This window comes from Coregonus clupeaformis, chromosome 26 (genome assembly GCF_020615455.1).
Source record: "Coregonus clupeaformis isolate EN_2021a chromosome 26, ASM2061545v1, whole genome shotgun sequence".
NCBI classification, from domain to species: domain Eukaryota; kingdom Metazoa; phylum Chordata; class Actinopteri; order Salmoniformes; family Salmonidae; genus Coregonus; species Coregonus clupeaformis.
In genome coordinates, this window is record NC_059217.1 from 2,511,411 (window position 1) to 2,538,534 (window position 27,124).

The following is a 27,124-nucleotide window of genomic DNA, read 5'->3' on the forward strand; positions in this document are numbered from 1 at the left end:
TGCCTTTATTGGCCTTGTTCATGATTCTTTTTTTGCATCTTCAGCAATGAGTTAACAATCAACATTTACATAAACGGCAACTAAAGGTCACACCAACAGAGGGTTGCAGCATTCTGAGAAAAAAAGGTGACGTTTCACCTAGCGACTGACATCTTTCTGCTTGTTAGTTCCATTTAGTGAGGAGAAATAGGCACAGCTCTTGAGATTAAAAATATAGATTTTAATCAAAAATGGTTAGAAGTGTTTCTGGTTTGGACCATGTCCCATACCTTGTTCCTGGTGTGGGCCAGGGTGCCGATAGGGAAGCCCAGCCTCAGCACCATGCAGGGAGCCTTGGAGATCAGACGCACCAGATAGAAGGAGTTGGGGGGCTGGTCAGAGGCACTGGGGACAGAACAGGACATTCATTAAAACCTTACTCAAGTCATTTACTGTAGCTCAATCCAGACCTGGGTTAAGATAGTATGTGTTTTCTTTCAAATATTTTGAGCATGTGATTGAATATGCCTCAAGTGGTTTTGCCATTTTGAGACTATTCCATTTGTTCATTCAATCACAGTTTAAGTATTTGAAAGAAAAAACAAATACTATTTAAACACAGTTCTATCTCACTCCACAATGTGAACAACATTTCCCATGAGTCTCTCTGCCTCTACCTGTATATGAGCTTGACATATGAGTATCCCTCCACCAGTACAAAGCTGCTCCAGTCCCTCAGTAAAGAGGTGAGGGCTGAGTGGGAGATACGACACTGGATGGTGCTGAAACGCCCGTTACTACCGGCAGTGTGGAGGTGCTTGGGCACAGGCCTGCAGAGAAGACAAGACAGGAGATCACCATTACAATGACTGGGGAAATAATAAACAAATGTATTCTGAAGTTGTTGGTACGTAGACCTGAAATAGTTTTTAAAAAAGATTCTACCTAGATTTGACTAATTATACTAAATGACTGGGAGAGGACTGCTCTCAGTGATGCATCACTTTACAGTACATCTAAAAGGAGAAATGTAATCAGTATGAATTAACAACATTGTAATTTAAGACACTGACACCAGAAGTTAGTGTAGTATCTATAAACCATCTCTCACATGTCATGCTCCAGGATTATGGCAATGCGGTGCATGTGAAGCCATCTCTGCCAGAAGTTGGCGTCCATGGACAGGATAGGCTTCCAGTAGGAGGCAAACTGGGACTGGGAGGAGTCCTTAGAGCCACTGTGCTGGAGGGAGAGAACCTGAAGGAAACAGCATAGGAACACTGTGACTATCTGTCCTTAGGTTACTAGGATCAATGGCCCATATTCATAAAGTGTCTCAGAGCAGTCGGATATAGGATCAGTTTTGCCTTTGTGATTATAAGATCAGTTTTGTATTTTAGACCATAACGAATAAAACTATGGAAAGTGGGGACCTGATCCGAGATCAGCTTTATGAATATAGGCCAATGTAAGAATGAATTTGAAAAGTCAGTGCTAGTAAGAGTAAAGGAGTCACCAGAGCAGACAGAGGACATACCGGCGTGGTGGATCCAGGTGGGATGTAGAAGAGGGGAACTCCGTTCTTGGTGCTCTCAGGGATGGTGTAGTTCTCTGGGAGAGAGTTAAAGGACTGCAGGTGGACCAGCATCTGATCTGTCTGGTTTATACTGTGAAGAAAAAGAGCATAATAACATGTGTTTTAACAGGAGAAATGCAGAGTATACACTTACAAAATCTTGTACTTGGAATTCAATTCGGTGTTTCCCCTATATTCACTGACACCACTCCAAATTATTATAATTATTATTATTTGTTTTAATAATTTCCGGTATAATAAAACGTTTTCAGTGTAAACTTAAACGAATAAAACCAGAGATAAAGTATATACAATTGATAATGGAGCTACAGTATATAAACTCAGCAAAAAAAGAAACGTCCCTTTTTCAGGACCCTGTCTTTCAAAGATAATTCGTAAAAATACAAATAACTTCACAGATCTTCATTGTAAAGGGTTTAAACACTGTTTCCCATGCTTGTTCAATGAACCATAAACAATTAATGAACATGCACCTGTGCAACGGTCGTTAATACACTAACAGCTAACAGACGGTAGGCAATTAAGGTCACAGTTATGAAAACTTAGGACAGTAAAGAGGCCTTTCTACTGACTCTGAAAAACACCAAAAGAAAGATGCCCAGAGTCCCTGCTCATCTGCGTGAGCGTGCCTTAGGCATGCTGCAAGGAGGCATGAGGACTGCAGATGTGGCCAGGGCAATTAATTGCAATGTCCGTACTGTGAGACGCCTAAGACAGTGCTACAGGGAGACAGGACGCAGTGGCAGCCCACGTGTAACAACACCTGCACAGGATCGGTACATCCAAACATCACACCTGTGGGACAGGTACTGGATGGCAACAACAACTGCCCAAGTTACACCAGGAACGCACAATCCCTCCATCAGTGCTCAGACTGTCCGCAATAGGCTGAGAGAGGTTGGACTGTGCCTATGGGCACAAACCCAACGTCGCTGGACCAGACAGGACTGGCAAAAAGTGCTCTTCACTGACGAGTCGCGGTTTTGTCTCACCAGGGGTGATGGTCGTATTTGCGATTATCGTCGAAGGAATGAGCGTTACACCGAGGCCTGTACTCTGGAGTGGGATCGATTTGGAGGTGGAGGGTCCGTCTTGGTCTGGGGCGGTGTGTCACAGCATCATCGGACTGAGCTTGTTGTCATTGCAGGCAATCTCAACGCTGTGCGTTACAGGGAAGACATCCTTGTGGTACCCATCCTGCAGGCTCATCCTGACATGACCCTCCAGCATGACAATGCCATCAGCCATACTGCTCGTTCTGTGCGTGATTTCCTGCAAGACAGGAATGTCAGTGTTCTGCCATGGCCAGCGAAGAGCCCGGATCTCAATCCTATTGAGCACATCTGGGACCTGTTGGATCGGAGGGTGAGGGCTAGGGCCATTTCCCCCAGAAATGTCCGGGAACTTGCAGGTGCCTTAGTGGAAGAGTGCGGTAACATCTCACAGCAAGAACTGGCAAATCTGGTGCAGTCCATGAGGAGGAGATGCACTGCAGTACTTAATGCAGCTGGTGGCCACACCAGATACTGACTGTTACTTTTGATTTTGACCCCCCCTTTGTTCAGGGACACATATTCAATTTCTGTTAGTCACATGTCTGTGGAACTTGTTCAGTTTATGTCTCAGTTGTTGAATCTTGTTATGTTCATACAAATATTTACACATGTTAAGTTTGCTGAAAATAAACGCAGTTGACAGTGAGAGGACGTTTCTTTTTTTGCTGAGTTTATATATGTTTAAATAATAATCTTTGAGAACTAACAATCATCAAAATAAAAACTAGACATTTAGGGAGAATCTAACACTTAAAAAATGTCATGGCATGGGGACCCCATTGATTTTGTTATAATGTTTGAGTCACTCAGATAGCATAGGACACGGCATAAGACATGGCAAAATGTGTAGAATTGCTTTAAAACAATTTTAAGTAGGTTCTATGATTATCTATTATAGGAGTAACACTAAAATATATATGTTTTAATAGAATAGTATCCTTAACAATGAGCTGTATCAGTGTGTTTCCCTAGCAGTTTCCTTAGGCAGATTGATACAGCTGAGTCAAAGGTCACCTCTGCAGTGTGTTCCAGAAGCGCCTGATGACGGAGGTGCGGTAGGTTGAGGTGATGGGTTTCCTCATGGTGCAGCTGATATCATGAAGGATGTCGTAGCTTCCCTCCATGGTGACCTCTACCCAAGTGGTCCTCTTGGCAGGGTCCAGGGGCCACTGGGCCACCGCCAGGTACTCTATACGCATGTTGTGTTTCCAAAGCAACACCAGCTTCACCTCCAGCTGGGTGCCACCTAGAGGAGGGACCAAAACACAAACTGAAACATTGCCTTTATATAAATAGTTTGGTTTATTTAATACTGTATACAGTAAGTCTGGAAAAGTGGAAGAAAGTTGGCCTTGTGGATGCACTTGCAGTAAAACAGATGTTCTATATCGTGGGTCTTGTGTGGACAGTAGAAAGTAACTTTAATGTTAGGCTTGAGGCTAATCTCGCCCACCAGCCTGCTCTTTCTCTCTCTCTGTTGAGACTTCTGGTTTCTGAGCGCCTCAGAACAGGACTTGACTAGAAGTCTATGGCAGGAGCAGACAAAACAACCGCTTGCTTTAATTGGCTGATCTCTCAGTCCATCACCATCTAGCACAAGCCTTAGAACCTCCTCTCTACATTGTGGATTTCAATCAGAAAGTCTGCATCTTAGAACTAATTTTCACATATAAACGTTATATGCCAATCAGAATCAATTGGGCTTCCCAAAAATAATACGGTCGCTGTGATAGAACATTTATTTTTATTGGCGATTTTCTGCAAGTCCAATCTAATACAGTTGTAGCAGGCTCTCTTTCTCTCCCATCTCGATTTTAACCCACACCCCTTTCATTGCCACTTTGTTGCACAGTGTTTCCAGGCACTATATGTGTTAGCAATTGAGCTTGGAACGAGATTAGGCTTGAGGCTGGTGTGAGCCGGTACCTTTAGTGAGGTTGATCTCCCTGATGGTGTATCCCTCTCTCAGTCTGACCGACACCACACTGACTAGGTGGGCGTGCACTTCCTTCTCTGTGTGCTTCTTCCTCCTCATCACTAACGCAGGGTTCCCACTGGCTGACACCAGGTGCTCGTTGAACAGCTTGTGCTGAGACACTGGAAAACAGAATTGTTAACATGCCAACAAGATGTTCAATGTTTATAACAGCTTACAATTAGCCAATAAGTCTGCCATTTGAGCCAAAGTAATGGTCTGCTGAACTGCCTGCCAGCACTGTATCATTGCTCTACCTAGATGCTTTATTTAGAAGCAGTAAAATGCATATAAAAAAAAATGTATATGAAATGAAAGTACAATTATCAACATCATGCATTTTCACTTCCTCTGTTGATATCTCCACTGTGACAAACTCTCCTCCAGTAAAACAATACACCGGTAGGTAGGTATAGTATTTAACGTAATGAGAGATATTGGGAAGGAAAGACTGTAAAAAGACAGCCCATTTCATTATGTCTAGGTGAAGTCAGACCCAGCCATTAAACATTGTCCTTTCATCTGCATCTCTTTATGTTAAACCACTCAATATAAAGACTGACTTCTATTCAGAGAGCAGCCATCACTGTGGGTGTCTCCAACACATGATTCACAGATAATGACAGGGTGTTTGGAAATGACAAGAGCCTTGCACAAAAGCCACTGTAAAGTTAAAATAGAGTATAGTCTTTCACATCATGATATATCGTCTTGCACTTCACGTCTAGGGCGTCTTGCAACTGTGTCGGGCTTCATCAGGAAATACATAGCTGACGTTGTCCCCACAGTGAAGTTTCACTGTTCCCCAATCCAGCTACGACCTCCGCAGGACCATCAGACGGGCAAAAGCATAATATAGGAACAAGGTGGAATCCTATTACACTGGCTCCGATGCTCAACGCATGACGCAGGGGAAACAGTCCATTATGAATTACAAAAAGGAACACAAAGTCTGCATATTGCACCTATAATTATAATGTCAATACTAGCTACAGTGGTCAGCTAGCTTGGAGGAAGTATTTAGTGTTGTGTGCATTATGGCTGTGCACTTAGCTAGTTACCATCCCAATTGCCTACATTGCATACAGTTGAAGTCGGAAGTTTACATACACTTAGGTTGGAGTCATTAAAACTAGTTTTTCAACCACTCCACAAATGTATTGTTAACAAACTATAGTTTGGGCAAGTCGGTTAGGACATCTACTTTGTGTATGACACAAGTAATTTTTCCAACAATTGTTTACAGACAGATTATTTCACTTATAATTCACTGTATCACAATTCCAGTGGGTCAGAAGTTTACATGCACTAAGTTGACTGTGCCTTTAAACAGCTTGGCAAATTCCAGAAAATGATGTCATGACTTTAGAAGCTTCTGATAGGCTAATTGACATCATTTGAGTCAATTGGAGGTGTACCTGTGGATGTATTTCAAGACCTACCTTCAAACTCAGTGCCTCTTTGCTTGACATCATGGGAAAATCAAAAGAAATCAGCCAAGACCTCAGAAAAAAAATTGTAGACCACAAGTCTGGTTCATTCTTGGGAGCAATTTCCAAACGCCTGAAGGTACCACGTTCATCTGTACAAACAATAGTACGCAAGTATAAACACCATGGGACCACGCAGCCTTCATACCGCTCAGGAAGGAGACGCGTTCTGTCTCCTAGAGATGAACGTAGTTTGGTGCGAATCAGTGCAAATCAATCGATGAACAACAGCAAAGGACCTTGTGAAGATGCTGGAGGAAACAGGTACAAAAGTCTCTATATACACACAGTAAAACGAGTCCTATATCGACATAACCTGAAAGGCCGCTCAGCAAAGAAGAAGCCACTGCTCCAAAACCACCATAAAAAAGCCAGACTACGGTTTGTAACTGCACATGGGGACAAAGATCGTACTTTTTTGAGAAATGTCCTCTGGTCTGATGAAACAAAAATAGAACTGTTTGGCCATAATGACCATCGTTATGTTTGGAGGAAAAAGGGGGTACTTGCAAGCCAAAGAACACCATCCCAACCGTGAAGCACGGGGGTGGCAGCATCATGCTGTGGGGGTGCTTTGCTGCAGGAGGGACAGGTGCACTTCACAAAATAGATGGCATATGAGGAAGGAAAATTATGTGGATATATTGAAGCAACATCTCAAGACATCAGTCAGGAAGTTAAAGCTTGGTCACAAATGGGTCTTCCAAATGGACAATGACCCCAAGCATACTTCCAAAGTTGTGGCAAAATGGCTTAAGGACAACAAAGTCAAGGTATTGGAGTGGCCATAACAAAGCCCTGACCTCAATCCTATAGAACATCTGTGGGCAGAACTGAAAAAGCATGTGCGAGCAAGGAGGCCTACAAACCTGACTCAGTTACACCAGCTCTGTCAGGAGGAATGGGCCAGAATTCACCCAACTTATTGTGGGAAGCTTGTGGAAGGCTACCTGAAACGTTTGATCCAAGTTAAACAATTTAAAGGCAATGCTACCAAATACTAATTGAGTGTATGTAAACTTCTGACCCACTGGGAATGCGATGAAAGAAATAAAAGCTTAAATAAATCATTCTCTCTACTATTATTCTGACATTTCACATTCTCAAAATAAAGTGGTGATCCTAACTGACCTAAGATAGGGACTTTTTACTGTGATTTAATGTCAGGAATTGTGAAAAACTGAGTTTAAATGTATTTGGCTAAGGTGTATGTAAACTTCCGTCTTCAACTGTATGAAGTGTGACTGGCTCATGACATTTAAACGTGGATGTACGGAGAAAATGCCCTCTTTTTTCCTTTTTGTTGTCACTCCTGTTGGCTCCCACATGAACATGCTCTCTGATTGGCTCCAAGTTATTGGCCACTGACGAGCATTGCGATTCTACAAGTAGAAACGGTAGGTTTGTCGCTACCGGGTTGGCAAGCAGCAGATACCGCTGTTTAAAGGCACAGTCAACTTAGTGTATGTAAACTTCTGACCCACTGGAATTGTGATACAGTGAATTATAAGTGAAATAATCTGTCTGGTAAACAATTGTTGGAAAAATTACTTTTGTCATGCACAAAGTAGATGTCCTAACCGACTTGCCAAAACTATAGTTTGTTAACAAGAAATTTGTGGAGTGCTTGAAAAACGAGTTTTAATGACTCCAACCTAAGTGTATGTAAACTTCCGACTTCAACTGTGTATGTATGTATGTATGTATGTATGTATGTATGTATGTATATACAGTGGGGAAAAAAAGTATTTAGTCAGCCACCAATTGTGCAAGTTCTCCCACTTAAAAAGATGAGAGAGGCCTGTAATTTTCATCATAGGTACACGTCAACTATGACAGACAAATTGAGGAAAAAAAATCCAGAAAATCACATTGTAGGATTTTTAATGAATTTATTTGCAAATTATGGTGGAAAATAAGTATTTGGTCACCTACAAACAAGCAAGATTTCTGGCTCTCACAGACCTGTAACTTCTTCTTTAAGAGGCTCCTCTGTCCTCCACTCGTTACCTGTATTAATGGCACCTGTTTGAACTTGTTATCAGTATAAAAGACACCTGTCCACAACCTCAAACAGTCACACTCCAAACTCCACTATGGCCAAGACCAAAGAGCTGTCAAAGGACACCAGAAACAAAATTGTAGACCTGCACCAGGCTGGGAAGACTGAATCTGCAATAGGTAAGCAGCTTGGTTTGAAGAAATCAACTGTGGGAGCAATTATTAGGAAATGGAAGACATACAAGACCACTGATAATCTCCCTCGATCTGGGGCTCCATGTAAGATCTCACCCGTGGGGTCAAAATGATCACAAGAACGGTGAGCAAAAATCCCAGAACCACATGGGGGGACCTAGTGAATGACCTGCAGAGAGCTGGGACCAAAGTAACAAAGCCTACCATCAGTAACACACTACGCCGCCAGGGACTCAAATCCTGCAGTGCCAGACGTGTCCCCCTGCTAAAGCCAGTACATGTCCAGGCCCGTCTGAAGTTTGCTAGAGTGCATTTGGATGATCCAGAAGAGGATTGGGAGAATGTCATATGGTCAGATGAAACCAAAATATAACTTTTTGGTAAAAACTCAACTCAGTCGTGTTTGGAGGACAAAGAATGCTGAGTTGCATCCAAAGAACACCATACCTACTGTGAAGCATAGGGGGTGGAAACATCATGCTTTGGGGCTGTTTTTCTGCAAAGGGACCAGAACGACTGATCCGTGTAAAGGAAAGAATGAATGGGGCCATGTATCGTGAGATTTTGAGTGAAAACCTCCTTCCATCAGCAAGGGCATTGAAGATGAAACGTGGCTGGGTCTTTCAGCATGACAATGATCCCAAACACACCACCCGGGCAACAAAGGAGTGGCTTCGTAAGAAGCATTTCAAGGTCCTGGAGTGGCCTAGCCAGTCTCCAGATCTCAACCCCATAGAAAATCTTTGGAGGGAGTTGAAAGTCCGTGTTGCCCAGCGACAGGCCCAAAAATCACTGCTCTATAGGAGATCTGCATGGAGGAATGGGCCAAAATACCAGCAACAGTGTGCGAAAACCTTGTGAAGACTTACAGAAAACGTTTGACCTGTGTCATTGCCAACAAAGGGTATATAACAAAGTATTGAGAAACTTTTGTTATTGACCAAATACTTATTTTCCACCATAATTTGCAAATAAATTCATTAAAAATCCTACAATGTGATTTTCTGGAATTTTTTTTCTCAATTTGTCTGTCATAGTTGACGTGTACCTATGATGAAAATTACAGGCCTCTCTCATCTTTTTTAAGTGGGAGAACTTGCACAATTGGTGGCTGTCTAAATACTTTTTTTCCCCACTGTATATATATACGGTGGGGAAAAAAAGTATTTAGTCAGCCACCAATTGTGCAAGTTCTCCCACTTAAAAAAGATGAGAGAGGCCTGTCATTTTCATCATAGGTACACGTCAACTATGACAGACAAATTGAGAAAAAAAATCCAGAAAATCACATTGTAGGATTTTAATGAATTTATTTGCAAATTATGGTGGAAAATAAGTATTTGGTCACCTACAAACAAGCAAGATTTCTGGCTCTCACAGACCTGTAACTTCTTCTTTAAGAGGCTCCTCTGTCCTCCACTTGTTACCTGTATTAATGGCACCTGTTTGAACTTGTTATCAGTATAAAAGACACCTGTCCACAACCTCAAACAGTCACACTCCAAACTCCACTATGGTCAAGACCAAAGAGCTGTCAAAGGACACCAGAAACAAAATTGTAGACCTGCACCAGGCTGGGAAGACTGAATCTGCAATAGGTAAGCAGCTTGGTTTGAAGAAATCAACTGTGGGAGCAATTATTAGGAAATGGAAGACATACAAGACCACTGATAATCTCCCTCCATCTGGGGCTCCACGCAAGATCTCACCCCGTGGGGTCAAGATGATCACAAGAACGGTGAGCAAAAATCCCAGAACCACACGGGGGGACCTAGTGAATGACCTGCAGAGAGCTGGGACCAAAGTAACAAAGCCTACCATCAGTAACACACTACTCCGCCAGGGACTCAAATCCTGCATTGCCAGACGTGTCCCCCTGCTTAAGCCAGTACATGTCCAGGCCCGTCTGAAGTTTGCTAGAGTGCATTTGGATGATCCAGAAGAGGATTGGGAGAATGTCATATGGTCAGATGAAACCAAAATATAACTTTTTGGTAAAAACTCAACTCATCGTGTTTGGAGGACAAAGAATGCTGAGTTGCATCCAAAGAACACCATACCTACTGTGAAGCATGGCGGTGGAAACTTCATGCTTTGGGGCTGTTTTTTCTGCAAAAGGGACCAGGACGACTGATCCGTGTAAAGGAAAGAATGAATGGGGCCATGTATCGTGAGATTTTGAGTGAAAACCTCCTTCCATCAGCAAGGGCATTGAAGATGAAACGTGGCTGGGTCTTTCAGCATGACAATGATCCCAAACACACCGCCCGGGCAACAAAGGAGTGGCTTCGTAAGAAGCATTTCAAGGTCCTGGAGTGGCCTAGCCAGTCTCCAGATCTCAACCCCATAGAAAATCTTTGGAGGGGAGTTGAAAGTCCGTGTTGCCCAGCGACAGCCCCAAAACATCACTGCTCTAGAGGAGATCTGCATGGAGGAATGGGCCAAAATACCAGCAACAGTGTGTGAAAACCTTGTGAAGACTTACAGAAAACGTTTGACCTGTGTCATTGCCAACAAGGGGTATATAACAAAGTATTGAGAAACTTTTGTTATTGACCAAATACTTATTTTCCACCATTATTTGCAAATAAATTCATAAAAAATCCTACAATGTGATTTTCTGGATTTTTTTTTCTCATTTGTCTGTCATAGTTGACATGTACCTATGATGAAAATTACAGGCCTCTCTCATCTTTTTAAGTGGGAGAACTTGCACAATTGGTGGCTGACTAAATACTTTTTTTCCCCACTGTATATATATATATATATATATATATATATATATATATATATATATATATATATATAGGGTAGGTGACTAGGCATCAGGATATATGATAAACAGAGTAGCAGCAGTGTATACGATGATTGTATGTGAGTGTGTGTGCGTGTAGAGTCAGTATAAATGTGTGTGCGTGTTGTGTGTGCGTAAGCAAATGAAGTGAGTAAGTGAGTGAATGAGTGTTGGAGTGTCAGTGTGCGTGAGTGTGTAGAGTCCTTTGAGTGTGCATAAATAAAATACAAGGGTCAACTCAGATAGTCCGTATAGCCATTTTGTTAGCTATTTAGCAGTCTTATGGCTTGGGGATAGAAATGGTTCTATTTTCTATTATTATCTATATTATTATTACTGCACTGTTGGAAAGAGCTCTCAAGGTAAGAATTTCACTGTACTGTTTTACAATGTCAAATATCACGACATTCAATTTAATCATATATCGGCCCAACCCTAACGAATGCCATGCCCTTTCTTACCACAGTTGTACTCAGGGTTCATGGATTCGCTGTTCTTGAGGAAGGAGTATGTGAGGAAGGCCTTGTGGTAGGTGTTCATATCCTGACTGGCCAGGTCAGGCTCAGGGCAGCTGGACAGGTAGGAGCCAAAGGTCGCCAGGGAGATAAACTTCATCAACTCAACGTTAGGGATGTACCCAAAACTACAATTGTAGGAGTAGGCCCCGCCCACCTAACAGACAGACACAGAGAATAGCAAAGATATATGAAACCAATCACAACCATAGACTCTCCACAATATGTCAATTACAGTGTGGATCATAAGTATTCACCCCACTTGGATTTTGTGTTGCGTTTCAAAGTGGGATTGAAATGCATTTAATTTGACATTTTTGTCATTGATCTACACAAGATACTCCATAATGTCAAAGTGAAAAGAAAATTCTACAAATGTTTACAAATTTATAAAAATGTAATAACTAAAATATAGTCGTTGCATAAGTATTCACCCCCCTTTGTTGACGCAAGCCTAAATAAGTTCAGGAGTAAAATTTGGTTTAACCCTTTACACTCGTGGGAATTGGCCTATATGGATAGGGAAAAATTAAAATATTACTTACAGAATAAATATGAAAAGCATAACCATGATAGCTATTGAAAGGCAACAGTTTGGAGATAATAGAAAAAGTATTAGACCAAAGCTGAGGACACAACAGTTCACCTGACACAAGACTGAATCCAAACATTACACTGTTGATTTTGTGTTACATTTACTGTACTTTTCACCCCATTTGTTGATAACGAAATCTGAAAATATTCCTGAAAAATTGGGGTAGGTGCAACATAAGACAGAAAAATGACAAGGGTTTGAGTGAAAGGACTAACTGGTGTTTCCAAGTGGCCACACACCTCTATAAAGTGTGCACAGCTCCTAAGTAATTTCAATGCACTTTCACTCAAAAGAAGTGTCTTCAACTATAAGGTGCTTTTTTGAGCTCTCCTAGCTATCCCGTTGAGGAACTAGAGCAAGCACACTTGTAGTTGTTTTGTATGGAACACAACCCTGCATCCCCGCCATCACACAATTACAGTTGTTTACGCAATCCCAAAACTGCAATCTGGTTCAGGTGGGCATCATTTGAAAGCTAGTTCTGTTGCCAACATGACTAGCTAAGTTATAAAATACGATCTTACCGTGTTAGACTTTCACAAGGCAATTCAGTGAAACCGATTGTAATTTTGGTGCGCATAGAAAGGAGTCATGCGTGCATTCAGGTGCGTGTTCTGTGGCAAATGTTCTTTACAATAGACAAACATAGGCTCATTCTGTTAAGAACAGCCCAGGGTATGACGCCATGTCATCTTGTAACTGTACATCAAACATTAGTGATCATAAACGTTGACACTCTATATGACATGAGTTTATGATATGCGGTATTTATCATAATACTCAACGTCTCATCTTTCAAAATACATAGAGTCCTCTTAATTTACAGAACTTCCCTCACTGAGACAACAAAAAAATGAGCAAAAGTTGCTGAATTAGCTGGAGGGATGGGGGCAACTTCTTGTTGTGTGCAGTGCTCAAGTTCAGAACGGCTATCAGTTAAAACCCATACAGCGCTGTGAAGAACAGAGCGTGAGCTCTGGCGTAATTTATAGCATGTTTCTGTACAGCCACTGCGTTCCAATTTAGGTGCTCATCAGTGCACAAATCTGTCATTTTCAACCCGTATACTGGTACGAGCTAGTATTGCTTACACCAGCCTCTCTACATCCCTGCTGTGTAGTCACGTGGGTCGCGCATCAGCCAAGCTAGGTACAGTGGGGAAAAAAAGTATTTAGTCAGCCACCAATTGTGCAAGTTCTCCCACTTAAAAAGATGAGAGAGGCCTGTAATTTTCATCATAGGTACACGTCAACTATGACAGACAAATTGAGAAAAAAAATCACATTGTAGGATTTTTTATGAATTTATTTGCAAATTATGGTGGAAAATAAGTATTTGGTCACCTACAAACAAGCAAGATTTCTGGCTCTCACAGACCTGTAACTTCTTCTTTAAGAGGCTCCTCTGTCCTCCACTCGTTACCTGTATTAATGGCACCTGTTTGAACTTATTATCAGTATAAAAGACACCTGTCCACAACTTCAAACAGTCACACTCCAAACTCCACTATGGCCAAGACCAAAGAGCTGTCAAAATACACCAGAAACAAAATTGTAGACCTGCACCAGGCTGGGAAGACTGAATCTGCAATAGGTAAACAGCTTGGTTTGAAGAAATCAACTGTGGGAGCAATTATTAGGAAATGGAAGACATACAAGACCACTGATAATCTCCCTCGATCTGGGGCTCCACGCAAGATCTCACCCCGTGGGGTCAAAATGATCACAAGAACAGTGAGCAAAAATCCCAGAACCACACGGGGGGGACCTAGTGAATGACCTGCAGAGAGCTGGGACCAAAGTAACAAAGCCTACCATCAGTAACACACTACGCCGCCAGGGACTCAAATCCTGCAGTGACAGACGTGTCCCCCTGCTTAAGCCAGTACATGTCCAGGCCCGTCTGAAGTTTGCTAGAGTGCATTTGGATGATCCAGAAGAGGATTGGGAGAATGTCATATGGTCAGATGAAACCAAAATATAACTTTTTGGTAAAAACTCAACCCGTCGTGTTTGGAGGACAAAGAATGCTGAGTTGCATCCAAAGAACACCATACCTACTGTGAAGCATGGGGGTGGAAACATCATGCTTTGGGGCTGTTTTTTCTGCAAAGGGACCAGGACGACTGATCCGTGTAAAGGAAAGAATGAATGGGGCCATGTATCGTGAGATTTTGAGTGAAAACCTCCTTCCATCAGCAAGGGCATTGAAGATGAAACGTGGCTGGGTCTTTCAGCATGACAATGATCCCAAACACACCGCCCGGGCAACGAAGGAGTGGCTTCGTAAGAAGCATTTCAAGGTCCTGGAGTGGCCTAGCCAGTCTCCAGATCTCAACCCCATAGAAAATCTTTGGAGGGAGTTGAAAGTCCGTGTTGCCCAGCGACAGCCCCAATACATCACTGCTCTAGAGGAGATCTGCATGGAGGAATGGGCCAAAATACCAGCAACAGTGTGTGAAAACCTTGTGAAGACTTACAGAAAACGTTTGACCTGTGTCATTGTCAACAAAGGGTATATAACAAAGTATTGAGAAACTTTTGTTATTGAACAAATACTTATTTTCCACCATAATTTGCAAATAAATTCATTAAAAATCCTACAATGTGATTTTCTGGATAGTTTTTTCTCATTTTGTCTGTCATAGTTGACGTGTACCTATGGTGTAAATTACAGGCCTCTCTCATCTTTTTAAGTGGGAGAACTTGCACAATTGGTGGCTGACTAAATACTTTTTTTCCCCACCGTACGAGTGTTAAGGGCTACCAAATCACATAAGTCCAACAAAACACATCACTGAGTAACTGCCTGCATATTTTCAAGCGTGGTGGTGGCTGCATCATTGGGGAGTTTTTCAGGATTAAAGGAAATGGGATGGAGCTAAGCACAGGCAAAGTCCTAGAGGAAAACCTGCTTTAGTCTACTGTCCACCAGACACTGGGAGACAAATTCACATTTCAGCAGGACAATAAACTACAACACAAGGCCAAATCTACACTGGAGTTGCTTCCAAGAAAACAGTTAATGTTCCTGAGTGGCCAAGTTACCATTTTGACTTAAATCTGCTTCAAATCTATGGCAAGACTTGAAAATTGCTGTGTAGCCATGACCCCCAACGCCTTGACAGAGCTTGAATAATTATTTTTAGAATAATGGCCAAATATTGCACAATCCAGGTGTGCAAAGCTCTTAGAGACTAACCCAAGAAGACTGACAAATGTCTTTCTGACATGTATTGACTGAGGGGGTGAATACTTATCTAATCAAGGTATATTTGTGTTTTATTTTCCATTAGTTTTTAAGAAGTGTTAGAAAAGAAAAAACACTTTGTGTAGCCAAAAAATGTCAATTAAATCCATTTTAATCCCACTTTGTAACACAATAAAATGTGAAGAAATCCAAGGGGGGTGAATACTTACGATACCCATTGTACATAAAAATATTTTCAGAACTATCTTTCATTACAAAAATACTGTTATTGAATGACAGATATCAGACCATATTTAGTAGATGGACTTTTCTAAAGGGCAGTTGCCTGCTAGCCTGGAATCCAAACTGAATCCATGCTGCGTTTCACTTTGTTTCACTTAATTAAACAGAGCATGGATTCAGTTTGGATTCCAGGCTAGTTGCCTGCCTCTGTTGAGAAGATACAACAATCTATGCAGTAGATGACAGACAGCAGTTATCATGGTGTGTCAGCATGTTGTAATGTAGACTGAATAGAAATAGCAGTTTGACCCACTGGGCTATGTTGTGGCATGTTTCAGTACCTGGACGAAGGAGCAGGCGATGGTTCCACTCCTGAGCTGGTTCAGAAGAGTCTCACACACAGCCACATCAGGCACACTGGTCACCCCATCTGTGATGATGATTATACCTGGGAGAGGTGACAGGAATAGTGTCATAAGTCTAAAAGAATCAATCATATATAAATTAATCAGATCATGCATCTCCCTTCGAATGGTGCCTTTAGACAATTACTCCGATAGTGCCCTTTCAGACCTGGCTATGGGTTGCAACAAAGGAGGACCTTATCATAAGTCTGACTCAAACAAGTATCATTTCTCCCTATGGAACCAGCCTTGAGAAGCTCAACTTTAAAAGCAAAGGTATTGACAGACTTAACCAACCTGCGGAGGAGTTGGGGGGCAGCAGCTGTAGAGCTAGGATGCCCTGTCGCACCATGCTGACCAGCCCTACGTCTGCAGTCACCATGGAAACGCCATGTTTCCTCACAGGCACCTCCTCCATGGTGATGTCACTACCAAGCCCGGGGCACGGGATTGGCCCATCAGACTATCAGAGACAAATTTAATAATAATCAACCTGGAAATTATATCAAACATTTTCATAGTCATACTCAACTCCAGAGCCATATACTGTACAGTCAGTTACAAAAAATTTGGCACCCATGATAAAGATTAGCAAAAAAGACTGTATAAAATAAATAATACAAATAACTGAGCTATATTTTTGCTCCACAAAATTGGGAAATCATATTATTTTGAACCAATACAATTCCTCAGAGAAATATATTTTGTTTAACAAGTAATAATAAAAATATCTAAAAAAGATAAGGTAAAAGTTATTGGACCCGTTTTCAATACTCCGCAAAACACCCCTTGTGAGGATAACGACACTGAGCCTTTTTCTAAAATGTTTTATGAGATTGGAGACCACATTGGGAGGGACCTTAGATCATTCCTCCATACAGAATCTTTCCAGATCCTGTATATATTCTTCATCTGTGCTTAAGGACTGCCCTCTTCAATTCAAACCACAAGTTTTCAATGGGGTTCTAGTCCGGAGAATGAGATGGCCATTGCAAAATGTTGATTTAGTGGTCAATTAAACAATTTCTTTGTGAATTTTGATATGTGCTATGTTTTATTGTCTTGCTGGAAGATCCATTTGCGGCCAAGTTTCAGCCTCCTGGCAGAGGCAACAGGGTTTTTAGTTAAAATGTCCTGGTACTTGGTAAAATTCATGATGCAGTTGACCTTAACAAGAGCCCCAGGACCAGTGGAAGCAACAACAAAAAAAGCCCCATAACATCAAAGACCCACCACCATATTTTACAGTAGGTGTGGGGTTATTTTCTGCATATGATATCCTTCTTTTGACACCAAACCCACCACTGGTGTGCGTGACCAAAGAGCTCTATTTTGAAGTCATCTGACCTTAGCACCAATTCCAATCCACGTGCCAATGCCGTTTAGCAAACTCCAGGCATTTACATTTCTTGGTTGCTCTCAATTAAAGGCTTTTTTTCTGGCAACCCTTTCAAATAGCCTATTGGCATGGATGTGGTGTCTAATGCTAGATTTGGACACTTGGTGAACCAAAGATGCGACCAAGTTCTGTAATTCTCCAAAAGGCCCTTGGACTTTTCTGTGCCTCCTGAACCATCTTCCTCAGTGTCCGTGGGGACAAGATACACATGCATCCAATACAAGGCAAGTTTACCACTGTTCCACTGTGTTTAAACTTTTTAATTGTTGCCCTAATAGTGGTAAGTGGTATATTTGTTTAGCAATTTTTTTGTACCCATTGCATGATTTGTTAAGGTCAACAATCATTTGTCTCATTTCGATTGTGAGTTCTTTGCCTTTTCCCATGGTGATGATGATCAAAGTGATTTTACATGCATTACCTCATTTTATACCCCAGTGAAACAGGAAGCCATGGAAGGCCACAATACAGTTCCTTAAAATGCGTACAATATAGCTCTGTAATTGTATTATTTATTTTATAGACTATTTTTTGCTCATCTTTATCAAGGGTGCCAATCATTTTGGAACTGACTGTATTATACATATGTAAATATATGGTTCTGTTCTAGAGTAAAAAGATTGACGGATGACCTAAAGGTTGTCACTGGTTCAAGTGATGGTCACTGGTTCATAGCTTCCATTGTCATTGAAGCTCTGAATATAGTACTGTAATAACCATGTGTCCTCTTGCCTGGTCGTGCTGCTGTTGAAGATGGTTGTGCTGCTGTTGTAGGACCTCTGCAGTGTTGTTCTCCACTGATCGCAGCTGCTGGTAGATCTGGTGTAGGAACTGATCCAGGGCTGTACGATCCAGCTGACAACCCTGCACCAACACCTACAGTCAAAGCAGACACAACACAGTTTCCTTATAGGTGTGATGGAGTGGAACGTGCTTCTAGTTTTCAGTAGCGATGCACTTAACCGTCAGCTACATAGGCTCACATGACTAGAATGTATTACTATAGTTCCTGTTCCCATTAAAATATGTCTCCGTCTCAATCATGGGTAGCGCATCTACCTGCACCAGCAAAATAATGATTTAATGTCTCTTGTTCAATCACCAAGAAGTATATAATTTTGATATGAATATTATGATCACCTGGTGTGTATTGAGCCCAATAATGGAGGAATAAGCCAGGATAGTGACGAAGATTTCCGGCTGGAATACATGATCTGTGCCTGGAACATTGAAGGGTCGGACCAGTCCAGCTAAGCATCGTGACAAGGCATGGAATACCTCATCAAATATCATCTCCCCCGTGCTGTCATCCTGTGAACAGAGGGAAAAACTAACATGATGTACCTAACACATCAAACAACACATCATGAGGATGATCTGCTCTTGGCAGTCTACCAAAATAGCCATAGCATGAAAGTGTGATATGTAACACGATTGTCATAAAGGATTGTAAACTTCCTCCTGCCGTCAAAAAGAAAAGCATCCCTTCATAGATGCTTGTAAAATAGTCATAAGGCCACATTCTGTCTGATCAACAGGGTTCAAATCCGGGTCTCCTGCATGCCATTGATTATAACTGCTTGCTTGTTTTCTAATGGAGCTAAGGAAGGTCTTCAGTTCTCAGTGGTTCAGAGAACCACCTCCATTATAGGTTCAAACATTTTCCAAAACGTAATTCGTGGGAAAACTGCATTCTAAACAGTGCACCTGATGAGAGCGATTAAATATGTGACAGGGATGACAATCTCCATTAGAAACTTAGAAAGAGGGGCAATCTAAAGTAGCAACCCATCCTAGTTGTTGCAAATGACTAGGATTGTGCCTTTGGCTTCTGGACAATGAAAGGAAGTTGATATGAAAACCAATAGAACAGGAGAGAAATGGAATATGAGGAAGTCTTTCATAGGTGGCGTGTCAAATAGTCTAGGGAAGTAAATAAAAATACATTTGCCAAAATTATATAATTACTCCTGTCCATACAGAAATGAATAAAATACTTCAAAATACTTCACCAGAAAGCACGACTTAGCCACAGAGGAATCGAGGATCATTAGCTTATATTTTTGTATAGCTGTGGATTGTTTCAAATCACAAGCTTTTAGGCCTATGCCTATTTGAGAAGCCCGCAAGTTGAGACAAGAAGAAGGGGAGGGGTGTGTGGCAAAGATATAGGCTAGTCTCTCTCCAGAATGGCTCATCTGTCTCCCGCCAATTCTTAGCATTCATTGTTTCACTTTGTGAATTGTTTGCCCATTGATTGTTTATTTTTATCAATTCCCCATTACATATGTCACCAGCAGTAAACATATGTAATTGGGAATTGATAAATAGAGTAGCTCAAGACCTATAGAAAGGGAGGCAGACAGGCTGAGTAGAGAAGAATGGAATTTAAAGAACCTGAATTTATCTTATTTTCTACAGTTTTTATTTGTCAGCTTTATGTATTTTGACTTAGTTGACAATTAAGTTATATGCCTACTGCTTCATTGGCCTATAGGCTATGAGTTCCATGCACTCATTTCTTTAGCCGCCAATGGATCACGGTGTGTCAATGTGTCCATATGGCAGAGGCTGGTGCTCTCGCATTAGTTTAATCTTAATTTCTAGATGTATACAATTTTAATTCAGATTTTTATGATTAACCACGTGACAATGATTTTGAGAAACGAAAACGTTATTGTTGAAATGAAACTGTTCCACGGAAATGCACATATGTAAATCATAACTGGCACACAGATCGGTACAAATGGTAGGATAAAATGTAAGCTTCCCTAAACTTGAAACTCATGCGCCTATGAAGTCTTTACAAAATAATTGCCTCCACGTTTCCATAGTTGGATTTGTCTATAGGCTACTTTGAAGCAAGGTAAGACATGCCTCATAATATGAAGTAAAACATTCAGGTTTCAAACAATTAAGTAGGCCTTTGTTAAAAAAAATGCATTCTGCCTCCAGCTCATATTGTAAAGTGGTGGTGATTCCCGCTCAAAGTAGGCTCTATATGCTGTGTGTTTGTGATAGTTGTGTTGGATAAATAAGATAGGCTACATGATGACTAACGAAAATACACACACGCCAATTTAATTCCACTATATTATGCAAATTAACCTATAGACCGATAAGTGTGACGGTGAAATGTATTTCCATCGACTGGTATTTCCATCTATGAATAAAAATTATTATTTTGCAATGGGATTGTTTTTCTCCTGGTCATTTTGGCAGGCAACAGTTTTATTTATCTGATTTTCTTCTTTTTTGGGGGGGGGCAAAAGCCAGATAATGGAAACCCTGCTCCTTTAGCTCCATTAGGTATCTGTTTTAACCCAAGTAGCTTTGATTGTGTTCAGTAGCCTAGTTTGTAACTTGTTGAAGAAGCCTCTTTACTCACCACGATCCCAGTGGAGGGGCTGAGGTCCAGCTCGATGATGAAGCGGTACCTGCGGGCCAGGAAGGTGACCCGAGTGGAGGGTACCAGCAGGTAGGGCATGGTGGAGGGGGAGAAGTCTGGCTGCCATCCCTTCGGCAAGATGCTGAGCAGGTCCAGCTCATTCTCAGAGTTCAGCTGCACAGAAGGTGGAACCACAACAATCATCATAAACAACAATCCCACGGAAATATGGTCATTTAGCAGATGCTTAGTTTCATCCAAAGCAAAATTTTATACATCAATTCAGTATATGTGGCCCATGCGGGAACATCAGTACATAATAATAATAATAATAATAATAATAATAATAATAATAATAGTGATTGAACCATCTCCTCTGGGCTGGTCCCAGATCTGTTTATGCTGTTTTGCCAACCCCTATGGTCGTTGTCATTGACGAGACAGCACAACAGATCTAGGAGCAGGCTGCATCTCCTCCAGTAGAGCTAATTAACCCACCAGTTCAGACTTTGGGGCTGGCCAAATGACCTGGTTGAGCTTGCCCAGGAACCAGGCCAGACGTACGTTCCGTGAGATACGGTACTCCTCTTTCATCAGCAGGTACACCTGGTCTGCCTCCTCCACCTGAAGAAAGAGAATATTCAAACATATAGTATTCTCCTGAAAAAATGACAGCGCCTGATCACCCATGCATGTTTCTGCAAATATCTTGGTGAACTTTGACATCTTGATGAACTTTGTTAATGGGTACAGAGGTTGCAGACTGCATCTGCAAGGGAAGGACTATCCTGACACTGTACCTTTTGTTCAATATTGTCTTAGCAAGAAGAGACACTTTATTTATGTCAGTAAGCGAGGCTTAACCACAATACATTGACAACATTAAACATTTTGCATATTCTGGGTGTAAAGTTTTCCAGCCAGTATCATATGCCATTATGCTGGGTGACATCATTGCAAAGCTTAATGAGCAGCAATCTGATCCCAAATTGACTAATGTCATGCACGGCACGACTCATGAGTCATGCACGACTCATGGGCGGAGCACAATTGGCCCAGCGTTGTCCAGGGTAGGGGAGGGAATGGCCGGCAGGGATGTAGCTCAGTTGATAGGGCATGGCGTTTGTAACGCCAGGATTGTGGGTTCGATTCCCACGGGGGGCCAGTATAAAAAAAATAATGTATTCACTAACTGTAAGTCGCTCTGGATAAGAGCGTCTGCTAAATGACTAAAATGTAAATGTAAAATGACACTGGCAAAACAACCTGGCTATAGCTAAATATGGCCTCCCAAACTACTGTAATTGTCCCTGTATTTTACAGCATATGTAACGTTACAGTATCAGTTGGTATGCTCAGTTCAAGCGCGAGCGCTTTGCAACGCCACAACTCAAGTTACACTGCTAGCTGTTTTACTTGGAGAAGATAGCTATAGCTAGCATAACAAGCTATAGCTAGCGCTAGTGACAGGTCAAGGCTACAAAAACATGAACCTCAGTAAATTACCTCATTGTCCTGTCTCTCTGCCATGCCTTGTATGGCATAACTAGCAGGTTCTGTGAAAGCTCCGAGGGTATTTTCAGGCCCTGGCTGACATATAACGACTTGTTTAGTTCGTTTTCATGCACGATTGCTGGCTATCGTTGTATTTTGTTTATTTGGTTAAGATGCACGTGACCTGGATGCTTGAGTCCTCGTCTTTGCACCGGAACAACACAACTAGGCTTAGAGGGTTTTGTAGTTCTATTTTATTTTGATTCCGATATGACCAGCTTTCTGAAAATAATGTGTGCAGATAAGCGATATAACATATATTATTGAATATTTCACGGCATGATGACTCAAATATACGATTATGTGGCTGACTACAGTAAAATGTTGAACATACAGCAAAATTATTCTCACTGGAGCATGCGAACTGTTGCGCTCATTGTTTACTTCCGGTTAAGATGTATTTATTTAGCTAGCTAGCAAGTTCCCATAAAGAGAGGCGGATAAAAATGCAGGTAAGGTGCATGTTCTATAAACGTAAAATTCCTAAGCAGTCAGTTGTTTGAAATTACATCCAGTGAATAAAATACAAAATCACCATCGCAGGTTAAATATTTCGTTTGATTCAGTTTACGTTACCCCAAGTCACTCTGCTACTGTAGGTAACTAGCTAAAAGGCTAACAGCTAACGTTAGGTAGCTAATCAAATGTCTCTTTATTTGTTTAAATCAAGCAACGGGAAGAAAAGCTGTTGGAAGCATCCGTGGAATCACTTATTTCCCGCGTGGCTCATCTCAAAAACGCTCTTCAAAGTTTCATCTACAAGTTGGAAAACGAGTATGAAAGACTGACATGGTAAGTGACGAGCTAACTTTAGTTAGCATTGCGCATGCAACACTTTGAAATGATGAGCTGTTAGCTAACTCTCGAGAACCCAAGCCCGTACAGCCATTGGGTTCTCGTTCAAACAAATGACCACAGCGTGGCGTGTATAATGTTGAGTTTGGAGAAAGCTAACTAGCTAGGTCCCAGTGTTGCTTTTGGAATTACATCAATTAAACCAATCTGTAAGACTTGGCTAGCTAACGACTTATTTGGATAAATACACATTATTCATTTTCAGACATACTCTACTAGCTAATTCATGAAGTTGTTGTCTCTGTTATTGAACAACTTGGACAACAGGCCCTCTGTGTTGGACAACTTTGCCCTCCTGTCCGGTCAGTTGAATACCATCAATAAACTGTTGAGGAATGAGAAGACACCATCTTTCCGTCAGCAGGTCATCATCCCCCTTCTGCTGTCTCCAGACAGGGATGAGGAACTAGCTGTGAGTATATTTTCTGTGGACAAGGATTACCCTGGTTAAACCAGACTGAATGCTGTGCTCACCAATAATGAGAATAGCGTTGAGTCTGGTTTAGCCAGGCTAGAAGAGGATGGCTTTACAGACACACATACCGGTACCCTAGTCTTTGCTTACATCCATACACACTGTGCCCACACTCCAGAAACTGACAGAGCAGCGTGTGCCTGTGTTCAGCCATGAGATTGTGCCAGATCACCTGCGCACGAAGCCTGATCCTGAGGTGGAGGAGCAGGAGAAACAGCTGAGTGCAGAAGCTGCCCGGATAGGACCAGAGGTGGCACAGGTAAACAGACATGGTCTTTATCTAATCATACAAGTTCTTTATGGCAGCAGTCTGAGAGGAGAGTAGGGCCCTGGTTCACATAAGGCAACCTGTATCCTTTTCATACTACTGAGTGAAGTTGTACATCCACCATTTGTTGGAAAGGACAATACGACAAGAAAATATTGTGGCCACTTCAAGCCAGTGTGACGGACGTCAATATGCTTGCTTAGTAGCTTCACTTCCTCCCTGCCTCGGTACAGTGGCCGTACAACAGCTCATACCAGAGTAATCTGCCCGCTTGACCATACCTTTAGCCAGTTGTGCCACTGAAAAGGTACAAATTCGGCAAGTGGATACATTTCAAGCTGTGGAGTGAGCTTAAAGTACAATACATTTGTTACATAATGAACATGACCATGGTGTATGGTGGGAAGACACAATTCTAAGTAAAATGGTTCTTGTCATGTAATGCACATTGTAGTCTTTTTATCCCACAACTATATTTGGAAGCAATGAGTAACAAAGCAATCCTTTGTTTTCCCCCCAACAGAAACAAATCCAGACACTGAATAAGCTATGTTCAAATCTACTGGAGAAACTGAACAATCCTCGCGATGACAGGGATGCAGAAAGTGCAGGTACAATGATTGAACCAAGATAACTTATTTACCTGAACATTTAGGCAAGCTAACCTAAGAACTGTGTTATGAAGTTGATATTGATGCTTATGTACTCAAAATGTACAGACGGTCTAACCTAAGGTCTATGTTATGGAGTTGATACAATTGCACTCTACTCTCTGTTTCAGCTATACGGCAGAACAAACCATCATTCAACATTGCTGACACCAATGCACTGGTGGCAGCGGTGGGCTTTGGGAAGGGGCTTTCGAAGTGCAGGCCCCCCGGGCCCGTTGCCCCTGGACACCCAGGACAAGGACCCATGATGAGTGGAGGTCCCACCTTACAGCAGGTTACCATCGGTGGGGGTTCAGGCCAGCAGCAAGGCATGGGGCCTGGTGCTCCTCAGCAACAGGGACAGCCAGGTATGATGCTCCTGAATATCATTGTCTGGCTTTGCTACACTTTGAAGTCTTGTATTCACTTGAAGGCCGTAAATCAAGGTTCTACAGACTTGAATAATAAAGGCAGTGGGTTTCTCAGACACAGATTATACCTAGTCCTGGACTAAAAATAACTGTAAATAGAGAACTTGGCTTAACCTGTGTCTGAGGACCCGGCCCTAAAGGTATTGATCAAAAGACTGCGCTATAACTGACCTATTTATTTTTTCAGGCAAAATGCCAAGCAACATCAAGACAAACATCAAGGCTGCCTCCTCAATGCATCCTTACAACCGATAAGATTCTCTCTCTATCCCATACTGATGAAGTATTCAGGAGGCCGAGAGAGTAAGTGACGTAAAGCAATGGAAATATTAATATCTTTTATCTTTTGATTAAATAAATCAGTTTGAGAAGAAGGCATCATACTGTGTCAGTGAATGTGCAGAATGTAGTGAAACGGATATATGTGCTTCAATTTGTGAACACTAGATGGCACAGTCTTTCCATTTTATATTCGAGGGACAAGACATTTTGAGAACTTGGTATTTGTTGCAGAAAATCTAAATGAGATTTTATATTAATAGTGAATAAAGGGAATATTAGAGCTTTATTTTCAATTGTACCTTTATCCAGATACCCCACGATATGTTAATATTTCACACAATGAAAACCTGTTATCACAGGCATTATGTTGAGCTATGTCTTTCAGAAATATATAACACAAGTGTGGAGTTTAGGGTCAGTCAGAGAACAGGCATTATATTTCAAACCTTATATTTCAACTGCTTCACCATGTTGTCTGTCCAGTCTTTTGAACCCTAGCACTGCTTCCTTCCCTCCCTACACTTTGCCTCCATTGTGGCCATTATAAATATTGTAGGACCGGTGAGAGTAATGCAGCTGGACATTGCACTGCCTGGCCTGATAACGTCAAAGTCGTTAAGGGAGGAGATGAGAAAGTTGATGCTGACGTGTGGGGGGCCTCTGTGCTTTGCGCCCCACCGTGGTCTGTCCACTCTAATCCCTATCCCACCTCCCGCTGGGCGGACGGCACAGGGACAATGACCACTGTGGCTGTCACCAGATACGACACAGGTCGCTGGGTGACCTACATACAAACACTCACTGACACACACCCTCGGTCCTGCACACACACACTGTCCTACACACACATACACCTTCTGTCCTCTGCCGGGCCGACGTCTCGCTGTGTCAGCCTCCATGCCCTGGTAGGAGAGGAGGGTCTGCTGAGACAGCTAGAAGATGCACAGGTTCATACTCTCTATAGACTCCATAGGCAGATGGACAGTCTACTGGCTGTGTCTAATTGACCTACCTATGAGAAAGACTTCTGAACAGGCTGTTACTGGCATGTTTTGCTACTGCATCTTCCTTTTTATATGAAAGAAAATTAGGGCTGCAATTCTTGATTCAATAAAGAAAATGTTTCCTGGAGATGTGAGTAAAATAACATACAGTGCCTTCAGAAAGTATTCACACCACTTTACTTTTTCCCAGAATTGTTGTTTTACAGCTTGAATTTAAAATATATTAAATTGAGATGTGTCACTGGCTTACGCACAATACCCCATAATGTCAAAGTGGAATCATGTTTTTAGAAATAAATGAAAAGCGGAAATGTATTGAGTTAATAAATATTCAACCCCTTTGTTATGGCAAGCTTAAATAAGTTCATGAGTAAAAAATGTGCTTAACAAGTCACATAATAAATTGCAAGGACTGACTGTGTGCAATAATAGTGTTTAACATGATTTTTGAATAACTACCTCATCTCTGTACCCTACACATACAATTATCTTTAAGGTCCTTCAATCAAGCAGTGAATTTCAAACACAGATTCAACCACAAAGACCAGGGAGGTTTTCCAATGCCTCGCAAATAAGGGCACCTACTGGTAGATGGGTAAATGTAAAAAGAGCAGACACTGAATATCCCTTTGAGCATGGTGAAGTTATTAATTACACTTTGGGTGGTCTATCAATACACCCAGCTACTACAAAGATACAGGTGTCCTTCCTAGCTCAGTTGCCAGAGAGGAAGGAAACCGCTCAGGGATTTCACCATGAGGCCAATGATGACTTTAAAACAGTTAC

At 41.7% G+C, this 27,124-nt stretch overlaps 2 protein-coding genes across 4 annotated transcripts in view; one reads left to right on the top strand and one right to left on the bottom strand.

Moving 5' to 3' along the window:
• The window catches only part of LOC121540502 (KICSTOR complex protein SZT2-like), a 125,682-nt gene extending 103,178 nt beyond the window's left edge, over nt 1-22,504 (bottom strand). The window contains exons 1-14 of one of the 2 annotated variants that reach the window (XM_041849429.2): nt 22,326-22,504; nt 21,318-21,443; nt 20,820-20,993; nt 18,572-18,742; nt 18,164-18,307; nt 16,330-16,495; nt 15,970-16,076; nt 11,548-11,758; nt 4,558-4,728; nt 3,646-3,877; nt 1,517-1,646; nt 1,091-1,236; nt 657-809; nt 270-384 (exon numbers count right to left, since the gene is read on the bottom strand). In XM_041849429.2, the coding sequence (XP_041705363.2) occupies nt 270-384; nt 657-809; nt 1,091-1,236; nt 1,517-1,646; nt 3,646-3,877; nt 4,558-4,728; nt 11,548-11,758; nt 15,970-16,076; nt 16,330-16,495; nt 18,164-18,307; nt 18,572-18,742; nt 20,820-20,993; nt 21,318-21,443; nt 22,326-22,349 (2,070 nt within the window). In that variant the 5' untranslated portion in view covers nt 22,350-22,504. The remainder of the gene's footprint in view (nt 1-269; nt 385-656; nt 810-1,090; nt 1,237-1,516; nt 1,647-3,645; nt 3,878-4,557; nt 4,729-11,547; nt 11,759-15,969; nt 16,077-16,329; nt 16,496-18,163; nt 18,308-18,571; nt 18,743-20,819; nt 20,994-21,317; nt 21,444-22,325) is intronic. The other variant, XM_041849430.2, reaches the window with a different exon arrangement.
• A 218-nt stretch (nt 22,505-22,722) lies between these two features.
• On the top strand, nt 22,723-26,758 carry LOC121540503 (mediator of RNA polymerase II transcription subunit 8). 2 transcript variants are annotated; one of them, XM_041849431.2, is made up of 7 exons: nt 22,723-22,825; nt 23,044-23,165; nt 23,496-23,640; nt 23,822-23,962; nt 24,495-24,582; nt 24,753-24,989; nt 25,240-26,758. In XM_041849431.2, the coding sequence occupies exons 1-7, from the start codon at nt 22,820-22,822 to the stop codon at nt 25,305-25,307; spliced, it is 807 nt and encodes a 268-aa protein (XP_041705365.1). In that variant the 5' UTR covers nt 22,723-22,819; the 3' UTR covers nt 25,308-26,758. The 2 variants fall into 2 exon arrangements, with proteins under 2 accessions (XP_041705365.1, XP_041705366.1); XM_041849432.2 differs by lacking the exon at nt 22,723-22,825 and having other exon boundaries at nt 23,075-23,165; nt 23,434-23,640.
• Nucleotides 26,759-27,124: the final 366 nt, after the last annotated feature.

Excerpts from the sequence above, each read along its gene's own strand:
- LOC121540503 (XM_041849431.2), top strand. Across the intron at positions 24,583-24,752 it reads CAGGGATGCAGAAAGTGCAG|CTATACGGCAGAACAAACCA; the intron begins GTACAATGATTG and ends TCTCTGTTTCAG. Across the intron at positions 24,990-25,239 it reads TCAGCAACAGGGACAGCCAG|GCAAAATGCCAAGCAACATC; the intron begins GTATGATGCTCC and ends TTATTTTTTCAG.